Source organism: Denticeps clupeoides, chromosome 3 (assembly GCF_900700375.1).
Source record: "Denticeps clupeoides chromosome 3, fDenClu1.1, whole genome shotgun sequence".
NCBI lineage: Eukaryota > Metazoa > Chordata > Actinopteri > Clupeiformes > Denticipitidae > Denticeps > Denticeps clupeoides.
In genome coordinates, this window is record NC_041709.1 from 7,586,092 (window position 1) to 7,597,956 (window position 11,865).

At 43.6% G+C, this 11,865-nt stretch overlaps 1 protein-coding gene across 1 annotated transcript; it reads right to left on the reverse strand.

The window, feature by feature from the left end:
* Nucleotides 1-2,334: 2,334 nt before the first annotated feature.
* On the reverse strand, nt 2,335-11,850 carry dhx29 (DEAH (Asp-Glu-Ala-His) box polypeptide 29). The gene is made up of 28 exons (XM_028972624.1): nt 11,627-11,850; nt 11,398-11,546; nt 11,233-11,306; nt 11,036-11,149; nt 10,765-10,894; nt 10,549-10,688; nt 10,332-10,469; nt 10,129-10,255; nt 9,623-9,781; nt 9,234-9,402; nt 9,024-9,144; nt 8,298-8,903; nt 8,015-8,158; nt 6,881-7,057; nt 6,670-6,810; nt 6,361-6,505; nt 6,122-6,242; nt 5,948-6,032; nt 5,778-5,866; nt 5,453-5,581; nt 5,269-5,344; nt 4,600-4,824; nt 4,309-4,445; nt 4,099-4,189; nt 3,694-4,002; nt 3,344-3,475; nt 3,137-3,233; nt 2,335-2,745 (listed from the first exon to the last, which is right to left on the reverse strand). The coding sequence occupies exons 2-28, from the start codon at nt 11,531-11,533 to the stop codon at nt 2,690-2,692; spliced, it is 4,068 nt and encodes a 1,355-aa protein (XP_028828457.1). The 5' UTR covers nt 11,534-11,546; nt 11,627-11,850; the 3' UTR covers nt 2,335-2,689.
* Between the last annotated feature and the right edge of the window lie 15 nt (nt 11,851-11,865).

An 11,865-nucleotide genomic window follows, 5' to 3' on the forward strand; every position in this document is an offset into this window, starting at 1 on the left:
TGCTCTGCAACCACAATAATCACAATTATTCATTATTTTAGGTAAAACGCATTTTATTGCACTTTTTATTTTAAACAATCAGTAAGTGAACAAGGCTTTCAGATTTTTCACGATAATAATCAGCCTGTCAATGTTTTCTGTCGTAAGAGGTGAACAAAGGCAGGTCATACTTTTATATTAAATTTTTAAAAAATTATGAACATCCATTTACCTGCCTATTTTGGGAAAAAAAACTATATAAACTATAGACAGGCCAGGTCCATACACAGAGGCTTTTGTATAGATTTGTCAAGAACTATAGACTATGAACTGACTATGTAATATATATATATATATATATACAGGTGTCAGAACAGAAGCTGTGCCTTTCCTATGGGGTGGGGGTGGGAAGAAAGATGCTCTGGTCTGTAACATGAATAACGTTATTTGTCAAACACAAAATTTACCTATGAAATTTTATGCATTGGTTCTTTGATTGCTCGTTATTATAGCCATACACGGTGCAAAAGTCCGGCATTTTCGTTCGTACCATAAAAGAAACGTGGTTGAATGCATTTGGAACCCAAATATGATGGCGGTATTGATGCTTGCTGAGAGGCTGAATGCAATATCTAGTGTATATATCAGTGTTGTAAATATCTTTCTCAATTTGTCACAATTTGAGGTTGCTGCTCAGTCTACGCTTTCGTTCGCCCCCTGGTGGTTGGTTATTTAAATGTAAATGTCGCCGACGATCCTCTTAATTTAATCGTGGCAGCCAAAATCGTGATCGTGATTAAAAATCGATCAATTGTGCAGCCCTAAGTCGAAATTGTTCTCCAGGAGGCCTCAAAGGTTCTCAATGGGGTTAAGGTCTGGGCCTGCTGGTCCGTGAACCACCCTCTCTCGGTTTCACCCTGATAAATCCTGGCGTTGTCATCTTGGACAGGGAGATATTCACTGATGGAATAACCAGTGACTCACTGTATCAGTTAAATAACTCATTTCAAGCTGTTGTTGGACAGGCCATTTAAATAGGGTGGTAGTAGCCTAGTGGGTAACACACCCGCCTATGAACCAGAAGACCCAGGTTCAAATCCCACTTACTGTCCCTGAGCAAGACACTTAACCCTAAGTTGCTCCAGGGGGGGACTGTAACTACTGATTGTAAGATAAGGGCGTCTGATAAATGCCATACATGTAAATGTAAAAATATTAATTGGCCCAGGTCATGCTCATATGGCAAACGAGCCTATTTTCAATGCAAGAATGGCACTGACTTACCTGAGACAAAATCGAGGGTGACTTCGTTCTCGGACAGGTCGCTGAACGTATCCTGCTACTCCAAACAAAACACACACACACACACACACACACACACACACACACACACACATGACGCGACTGAGGAAAGCGATGGACGGCACACACGGGAACTTTGCTTTTACCTGGCGGCGGGTCCGGGACGCAGGCGGCTGCGTGCGGAGGCGGGCGTGCATCGCGGCGTGTGCGGCGCGGATGGAGAGGACCGGCGGGGCCGGGGACGCGCGCGGGGACGCGGGGACGCGCGCCGCGCTTGTTTGGCGTCTCGCGCCTTGACTCCTCGCGCGCGTCTGCCTGCCACAGCGGCAAAAAGCGGGAGAAATCTTACACAGTACAGGCCAAAAGTTTGGACACACCTTCTCATTCAATGTGTTTTCTTTATTTTCATGACCGTTTAAGTTGGTAGATCCTCACTGAAGGCATCAAAACTATGAATGAACATGTGGAGTTATGTACTTAACAAAAAGTGGAGACCTGGCCTACACAGTCACCAGACCTGAACCCAGTCGAGAGGGTTTGGGGTGAGCTGGACCCCAACAAGTGCTAAACACCTCTGGGAACTCCTTCAAGACTGTTAGAAAACCATTTCAGGTGACGACCTCTTGAAGCTCATTGAGAGAATGCCAAGAGTGTACAAAGCAGTAATCAGAGCAAAGAAACTAGAATATAAAACATGTTTTCAGTTATTTCACTATTTTTTAAGTGCATAACTCCACGTGTGTTCATTCATAGATTCACAGGGACACGCGTTCAGGGCACCCTGAAATCTGAACACAGTCAGGAGAGACTATTATTAGTTACCACGACTGGTGAAAGTGGATGTGTGGTCTTAAAACGTGTCGCTAGAAACCCAGACACAAGCATTTTTTGGTCGTTGATCACCATAGCAACCAAGGCTGTTGCCGCTGAATATTGAGACATTACTAACATGTTGACAGCCATGTGCTATTAAATGGGGAAGAGAAAATAAGACTTTGAACTACAGTTACTGGCATTGGCTTTCATGCAAAAAAATAAAAAACAGCAAAATGATTCAATTAACATTGCAATTTTTATTAGAACATGAGTGTGTGGGCTTCTGGATTATAGGCAACCAATATTTTAGTTGCCCTAGATGCTATCAATATTTCCAATAATAGAGGCCAAGACATTCTGAAGTCACCTTAATAAAACACACAGAAATACAGATTTCTGAATTGCTCAATTATAATTCACCAAAATGATAAAAGCAAAAATTGTGCATTCTGTGGAAACATTAAAAAAGTTTTATTCACATTTGGCAACATTAATGAACAATGATTGCCATTAGGCCAGTCCTTTCATATGGACATCTGGAGCAGTCTCCACGTTGGGGTGGTGACCACATAATCACCAGAATGACATATAATTAAACTGTATTCTCGCTTTTAATGAGCTCTGTGATGATCTGTATGGTCTTCTCATCTAAGGACAAGAGAAAAAGAATTGTTCAGAAAGTGAAAGTGATTAATGGACACATGTGATGCACCACAGCTCCCAGTGTACAGACTGAAATGTGGTCTCTGCATTTAACCCATCCCCTGATGGAGCAGTGTTCAGCCTTGTCAGGCGCCCGGGGAGCAGTGTGTGGGGATGGTATTTTGCTCAGAATGTTGGGATTCAACATTCCAATTACAGGTTTGTTTCCTTACCCACTGCCCAGAGGCTTTATATCGCAGCACCTACAATAATCAGCCACTACCATAACTGTGATAAAAAAAACCAACACACCAACTCAAACCGCTCTCAAATAAAGGACATTAGAACAGGAAATTAGTACAATTGACACAATGTACTAATTAAGGCCAGTTGGTACCTTCAAGGTTCATTCTTGGGTTCTCCAGTTTCTTTTCCAAGAGGGAGTCCATCAGTTTACGCAAGTGTTTGAAAATCACCCCAATCCTTACCGGGGCCTGTGAGAGGAAGTGCAGGAGACACAAAGTTTAGGATGTAATTCAAAGTAACTCTTTTTGTATTTCAAGAAGTCACATGAACTTCAAAATCAAACCCATTCTATCCAGACCTGAAAGCGAATCCATCCATCTAGCGAGATCAGTCGTTCACAATGATGAACTTCAATGTCCCCGCCAAACAGCAACATGGGAAAGGGGGAAATCAGACTGGTGTCTCGCAGATACACTTTAGAGTATTTTACCTGAAAATACACACAATGAAAAAAAAAAAAAAAAAAGTTTCACATTTATTTCACAATGATAATTGCTTCACTTTCACTTCACTTTTCACTTACAGTTATGAGCCTGTAACCATTTCAGAATTAACTCATTAAAATGACTACCGGAGAGCTTGAGGAGTTGTGTGAAACTCCAAGATAATAATCATTTGGTGTATGTTCAGCAAGTGGACAACTCTCACCTTTTCCTGATAAAGCAGCCAGCCATAAGTCTGCAGGTTCCGGTTGACAGAAGACGGGTGGACCTGGGCCTTCCCCTGTGGCGTTTCCACCATGCAGGCCTGCCTTTCTTCCACATCCACAGAGGGCATGTAGATAATGCGTCCAACGCTGTCGTACAGTCCGGCCGTCAGGGCTGCGTTGAGCACCGAAACTCCTGTACTGGTCAGGTGTCCGGCAGCATCCGTTCTGGTCTGAGAGCGCGACCCCTTTGGTTTTGAGGGGGAGAAACCAGCCTGCTCCACCATTCGAATCAGCTCCTGCTTCACATCCTGTTTTATGGGCCAAGATACAGGTCAGCCATTAGGCCAGCTGGTCTTCTCAGTGCCCAGTGTGTGTTTACCAAAGCAATATTTCATAAAGATTACCTCAATAGTGAGGAGAGCGGTGCGATTTAGAAAGTGCTTCCTGCAGTATGACACCTCCGCACGGTTCCCCTCTTTTCGTGCACTTCTCCACCTATAAGGAAAGATAAAAATGGAAAGATTACATATCACTGAAAGACATTCAAACCTTACCGTAAAATCATACAACGGCAAAAAGCAGTAAACATTTCTGCCTGCATTCTCATCAGTTACCCCAGGTAGGCACTGTAGATAGTGAGGTGATCAGAGTTGGCCACTGCTAAAGCTGATTTGGCCAAGTTTGCTTCTTCCTTCCTGCCCATAGGTGTGGCAAAGGGCGATTTTTCTGAAATTGCTGCAGCTATTGTTGCCTGAAAAAGAAGAGAGTCAAGTCTCCAAATAGGATCTTTTTATCTTGCCAAAACAAATTCTGGTTTTCACAATATGGCCTGACAACTGATGCATAACACAAGAAAATGTCTTTGAAATATTACAAGGACTTATTCAATACTACATCCAACTCACTATGGGATCCAGACAACCCAGAACTGCACCAAAGATAAGCATCTTGCCAATCTTGACATTGACTGGCAAGGCTGCGAGGTGGTGGCCCAGTGGCGTGAGAGCGTGGGTCTCAGGGTGACAGGCCCCAATCTTCCTGAGGTGGCCGACAGCATTACACACGGACTGCTGCTGCGGTGCATCCAAGGCCCTTCCGAGAAAGTCCTCTGGTGAACCGTATTCACACTTCTGTCACCATGGAGAGAGGTGTCAGTGCTGTTGTTTGCTCCATAAGCATTTAAATAATGTTTGAATGTATTTTTGAACTACAATTTTAAATACATAAGACATGAGTTCAGTACACTGTTAGTATATATATATTTTTATTTATTAAGTGATCCCAAGGGTATTTACTCTCTGCATAATACTTTTGTGTGTACTTTTCTTTTCTCTTTACTTTTCTCTGGTTCTAATCTCATAAGCCATTATCTCATTATCTTCAAGAATAAAATTTTTATTAAGAGGTGAGGTATGTATACCCCAGTGTTGTGTGTTCATGCCCATGATGTTGTATGGATAAACAGAAATGTCAAAAGAGGGAAGTGCTGCGTGTCAACAGCAGAAATGTGAGAATTATGAAAGTAACAGTCAGGGCAGCTTGTGTTTCGGTTTCCTATCAAACATGTGTCTTACCATTATATGGAGACACAGCTCCTCCAGCGGCACCCGCAGTATTTCAGGAATGGAATAATCCATGAAGCCACTGAATCTGTTTGGGGTTTTTTTTAACAGTTAAACCCCCATTAGTCCCGCAGTGCAAACTGGGTAACACGGTCAAGTCATTAATTCTAAAGATGCTGGCCTCCATTTTGCAGACCTGTTTTTGGTGTAGAGACGAAAACAAAAGCCCTCCCGAACACGTCCTGCCCTGCCTTGTCTCTGAAGGGCACTTGCTTTGCTCACAAAAGTTTCGACCAAAGAGCTCATCTGACTGCTTTCATGGTACCTAAGAATATTAAACGATAAATGCAACAATTTTAATGCCATTTCCAGAAACAATAAATTTATTTCATATCATGAAGTGGCACAGAAAAAAGATACAGTTTCTGCTTGATGAAGAACAAGCAGACAAAGGCAGGGATGAGTTTGTTTAAAAATTCTACTCGACACATCGGTAGAAAACTCAAAGTGCTCTGACTTACTTGTTCTCTTTTGTTTTTCCAGTGTCAATAACAAAGACCACATCTGGAATGGTCACTCCCGTTTCTGCTATGTTTGTGGAAAGTACAATCTATAAGAAAGAAAGTAATTCTCTTTATTTATATCCAGACAGAGAACAGCGCAACCCCCGCAAAAGAATCTCCTGCAGTACCTTCCTCACTCCAGGAGGGGGCACAGTAAAGGCTGCAGCCTGATCCTGAGAAGATAGTGTGGAATGGAGGGCAACAAGCCTGTATCTGAAGACAGTTTAATATTACAAATTTGTTTACTGTCAAATTCACAAACATCTAAACATTATAAATGGGATAATGCAGGTGAATTGTACCTGTTTTTAGCTGAAAACCTCTTATCTGTGGACAGAAGATCGTAAAGTTTCTGGATATGGGCCAGACCAGGGAGAAACACCAACATGGCACCATCTACTGCCAAGAACTGTGGAGCACTGTCTATGGAAGGACAGCACATCAAAGAATTAGTATTTTTCTTCAATTTAGGACAAATAATTGACATTTTCATTTTCATTAAAATGCTGTGGTTTGAAGGTGGTCTTCTGCCAGCACTTACCCAAATAGACCAACAGGTCAACGATGAGGTCCATGTTGATCTTATTGGGGTTCATGTACTGCAGGGCATGACGTGTGCGAGGACTAAAGTGGTCCAGCTCAGGACCCAGATCCCAACCACTTCCAGAATTCCTAATTACCACGTCCTTAATTAAAGCACAGACAGTAATTGTGATACTGACACACACGGACATATTTTCTTTGCTTCATGCCAATAACATGGCAGCAGATTTCTTGCGTCAATTTATAAATGTATAAAAATAATTATGCAAGCCTAACCAGTGGGTCTCAACCCTCTTCCAACACATACCTGGTGCTGCAAGCTCTTCCCTCCTTTCTGGGTGACACTAATGCTGACTTCTTCCTCCTCTTCCAAAGATTTCTGACTGTACTCAGAGTCCTGCTCCAGAACGTAGCCTGTGCACTCCACAATATCCTCAAGGTGGAAAACCTAAAATACAAAATCACGGCTACATCACAGCAGCTCCAGCACCAATGACATTCCACTATGCATCACTCACATCAACAGGGAAAGTCCTGCCGGGTATGGCGATTACAGGACAGCGGTTGAAGTAGCTGGAAAATTTGTCACAGTCCACTGTGGCACTCATGAGGATCAGACGCAGGTCCGATCTCTTTTGGACCAAGTCTTTCAAGATGGTCAGGAGAAAGTCAGACTGGACACTACGCTCATGTACCTGAAACAGGGGAAGAAAGATATTAATACATGAACACTTGAATATGTTCTACTTCATTTGTTAGTTTCAAAACAGATCTTTGGCTTGTATGTTAATCCTGTTCAAATTGATTACATGACAATATAACATCAAGAGAGAGTAGCAGGGCCTAACAAGCTGTTTCTGTCACTTAGGCTTTGGCATTATCCATTCTTTCAAACCCTGGTATTATGTGGTGAAATGTGACCAGGACTTAAGATCCAGGAAATTCTATGGAACTGGGACTTGTTAAAATGTTAAAAAGGGTGTGGAAGTGTGCATGTACTACACTTGCACTAGGCAGATTTAGCTGCAGATGATGGTTGAACGCTGCCTGCATTCTGCCACCTGTTGGTGCACACGCTGTACTACAATAAAGCCACTATCACATTCATATGCATTGTTGACTAAAAAAAAAAAATAATCATACAATACATTTTTTCATACGATACCGTTTTCAACATACAACCCAAGCCAACTGTCAATTCAATAATTCTAGATGCATTTAATACAAGGAAATCATGCACATGCTATGTTACATGTCAATAAAATGTGTAATTTACATTTACAGCATTTATCAGACGCCCTTATCCAGAGCGACTTACAATCAGTAATGACAGGGACAGTCTCCCCCTGGAGACACTCAGGGACACAATGGAATAGGATTTGAACCTGGGGCTTCTGGTTCATAGGCGAGTGTGTTACCTACTAGGCTACTACCACCCATTCATTTAAGGTGACTGGACACCTCATAATACATTTACAGCATTTATCAGACGCCCTTATCCAGAGCGACTTACAGTCAGTAGTTGCAGGTACAGTCCCCCTGGAGTCTTGCTCAGGGACACAATGGCAGGAAGTGGGATTTGAACCTGGGTCTTCTGGTTCATAGGCGAGTGTGTTACCTACTAGGCTACTACCACAATAAAAGAGTCCTACCTCGTCCACAATGATGTGTGTGAGGGAACGGAGGAGGCGATCCTGCTGCAGCTTCCTCAGCAGAACGCCAGTGGTGCAGTAGAGCAGTCGGGTGGAGTCACCTGAACGGTTCTCCATGCGGATTTGGTACCCACATAGTGATGTCTGAAAAACCCCAGATGTGAGTTAAAAAGAGCCATATGAAGAACTGAGATGAAAAGCCTCTATCCCAGCATTCCACGAATCAAAAAACATATCCATGTTTCACAAAGTTTACATGGTGTGTCTTCCACCGAGTCCTTACCCGCCCCCCAGGCCCATCCTCGCTGCCCAGCTCCTGATTGACTCTGCTGGCCAGGCTCATAGCAGAGATCCTGCGGGGCTGCGTAACCACCACGCTGCAGCGCTGCCCCTGCTCCAGCATCGCATCCTCCAGGATGAACTGCGGCACCTGCGTGCTCTTCCCGCTGCCCGTTTCCCCAGCCACCACCAGCACACGGTGGCGCCGGAGGGCCTCCAGGAGCCGTGCTCGCTGCTGGAACACGGGCAGATTCTCACGCTCAGACAAGAGTTTTCGTGCCAATGGTGAAGAACGCAAGCGCTGCAGTAGTGCCGATCCTGCCTCGTCGCCCTTCTCTACCACTTGATTCATCTCCTCCACCTCGTCCTGTCTGGAGGCCAGGCTCTCCCAGGAGTCCTCAGGCTCATCGTTGCCAGGCACTGGCTGGACTGTGGCTGGCTGGCTCTGTTGGCTTTGGTGCTGCTGTTTGATGCGGGCCAGCAGCCTGGCAATGAACTGGTCACGGGGTTTATTCACGGCGGTGCTCCTCTGCTCCTCCTGCTGCTGCTCACTGTCACGCCACTCCAGCCATACATCGCGGTAGGTAGGGGGCAGAAGCTGGTGCACAGGCTGGGGAAGTAAAAACCACAATTGTGGGGTAAAAAAACAACTAAAAGGAAGGAAAACAAAACTGCAATAGGATAAAAAGAAAAGCATGCACACTGTTAATCCTGACAGTCGATAACTCACCTGTCCCTTGATTAGGTTATAAAGGGCCAAAGTGGCACCAAGGTGCTGGGCTTGCATGCTGTCTTCAGTGAGGATTGTAGGACACACCTCCAACACATCATCAACCCTCTGAACACGAACCCTGATAACATCAAAACCACCCAAAAATGACAATTGATCAAACTTCAGATATATCGGCTTTTTTTTTTTTTTTTTTTTTTAAATCCTCACCTGCATTTCCAGTATCTGCCTGCTGGAACTTTTTGGAAGGTGGGAGGAGGACTTTTGGGTAGATTCTTCCTGACCCAGTCGATCAGAAACTGTTTGGGTGATTTGCCAGTCCAGCTTCGTGATGTGTAGTCAAAGTTGCGGATATCTTTGGGCTCGTTCTTTCTGACAACTATTTGATTAAAGAATACATAAACAGAAAAAAAATGTTCCATGATAGCTAATTGTCACCAGTTTAATGAACCATAATAATTACAACAAAAAGTGGCTTGGTTTTATTAAGTTAACAAAAAACGTTTCTTCCAGTGATGAAATATCATAACCACTGAATGTAACAATCCACAGTGGGATGCTGAAACGTAAGAGCACTATGAACACGCCCGCGCACTTACTCTTCTCCACAGCTGGAGTCTCAGCTGCTTGCTCAAATAGGTTGAAATTCAGGTCTTCCTTTGGTTCAGTCAGAGGAGCTGGTTCTTTCTGCTCCTTCGGTGTGTCTACAACTTTAATGGCAGGATTAAACATTGGGTGTGACTCCAGAGGCTTCATCTCTGCAGCAGAAAAAAATAAAGAGGTCAGAACGGTTAAAATGACAATGTTTGTCATGTTCACATGACACCGATTTCAAAGGATTCACCAACATAAGGATTTGGTGTAAATTAAAAATAAATGTCAAAAGTAGATGTCACGTCACCAAATCCTGACAGTTGAAAAAAAACATATGGAATTAAGACAGTCATCCAACTGAGGATAAATAAATCTTACATTCATTTAATGTAACCTTCACTGATGCAACCGCCAATGTATCCTTTCCCCTTTATCATGTCATGATACGATGACCTAAAAATATCACGGCTGCCTGGCAACTGTTGCAGCCCTCGGCTCATTTCAGACGAACCTTGTTGAATGACTCTGATCCGGTCCTGAGCATTCCTCTGGCCATTTTTGTCCTTCTTGCTCTTGGCTGCTGCGGCCATCTCTTTAGCATCAAACAGCTGTGCAGTGAGCACCAGGTACCGGTCATTCTAAGACCACATTATGTGAGACAGTCAGGGACAAGACATAAACGCAAAGCGAGAGATAGTGTGAACGTTATCTTACTGGATCAAACTTCGAATCAACTTCCGGGTTATATTCAGAACCTTCATGCGCTTCGTCTTCCTCACTGTCTCCACTTGACTGCTCAGCGTACCTCAGAATCCACTCCTTCATGCTGGTCTGGTCATCTTTTGCTGGGACCTATCATTGGTAAATGTGCCACGATTAATTTACCATGCCAGCAAAGCATCTCATTATAATGATTTGTTGTTGCTTGTACCTTTTCTGTTTGTTGTGCTGTATTTTTGAAGGAATCTTTCTTGGCGACGTCTTGTGTTTTTTGCTCTTTAGGAGGCTGGAACTTTGGCCTGCTGGTGTTCTCCTCTCGCATTTTTTGGCTGAAGCCTTCAGGAAGCTCCTCTAGCACATACAGAGATTGTTATAAATTCTAACTAATCATTTTATAGTAATTTTACTATTTAAAAATAATGTGTACCATCTTTAAGATTAAGACACAGCCAGTCTAATGCAGAGTGAAGATCCCCTCCATACAACATGCTGCTCTTCATGGCCTCCTCAATGTGCATCGTCTTAAAATGAAACCTCTGCAGAGCCGTGTAGAGATCCTAGTAATAAAGATGCAATCACAAAAAAAATAAAAATCTGTTCTCTGATAAGCATTGTCACATTGATCAGATATGATCAAATTTGTTGATTAAATCTTACTACATAATTCACTTCACATTCATTGGGTAGCAGCTCTTTACCATCAGCTTCTTGTTGGTGATCCTTCCAGATATCGGCCCCTTGTCACAATACTCTTGGGCATTGTCGTTTATCAGCTTAATAATCGTCTTCTCCAAATCAGGCTGAATAACAACCTTCACAACAGACAAAAGGCTTGGGTATTGTATTAATGTTGCACAAGCAATAGATTATTGTGTGTGCATGTTGACATTCGTACTTTGAGGACAGATTTGTCGGTCGCCACACCTGCGTCCGTCTGCGACGTGTTTGTAAGGCAGTAAGTCTTCGGTACTTGAAAACATACAACAGGCACAGGAATGAATGCACATGAGTGGAAGTGTTATATACACGAACACACGAGAGGCGCGCCGAGCTGTGTCACCTTTGGCTTTGTTTTCCTTCGGGGCTGTTTTTGAATGGTTCCCTTTCGGCGCCTGCTTTGCCCCCTCTGCAGCGCTGCTTACTGCCGCAGCAGGAGCCGGGGTAGCAGCCGGCGATTTCTTCTTCTTGCCCCCCATTGATGAGCAGTTCCTGTTTTAAAATGCACGATTCTGATATCTAAAACGACTCTGACAGCTTATTCCTGATAGGAAACTCCAATGAACACTCACGGTCAACACGCCAAGTCGTGGTTCTGTAGTGCAGCTAACAGCTTCGCGGCTGCTTCCTATTAGAGCTGAACGTTTTCGTTCTCAGATTTTAAGAATAAACTTCGTCGCCAACCCCCTCCTAAAACATTCCCGCCATTTGTTTAACTTCAGCCTGTTTTACAAATTTAATTTTGTCACACATGGCCAGCTAACACACCGGACGCTATGGCAGCGCACTATGAATGTCCTCTTGCGGCTGC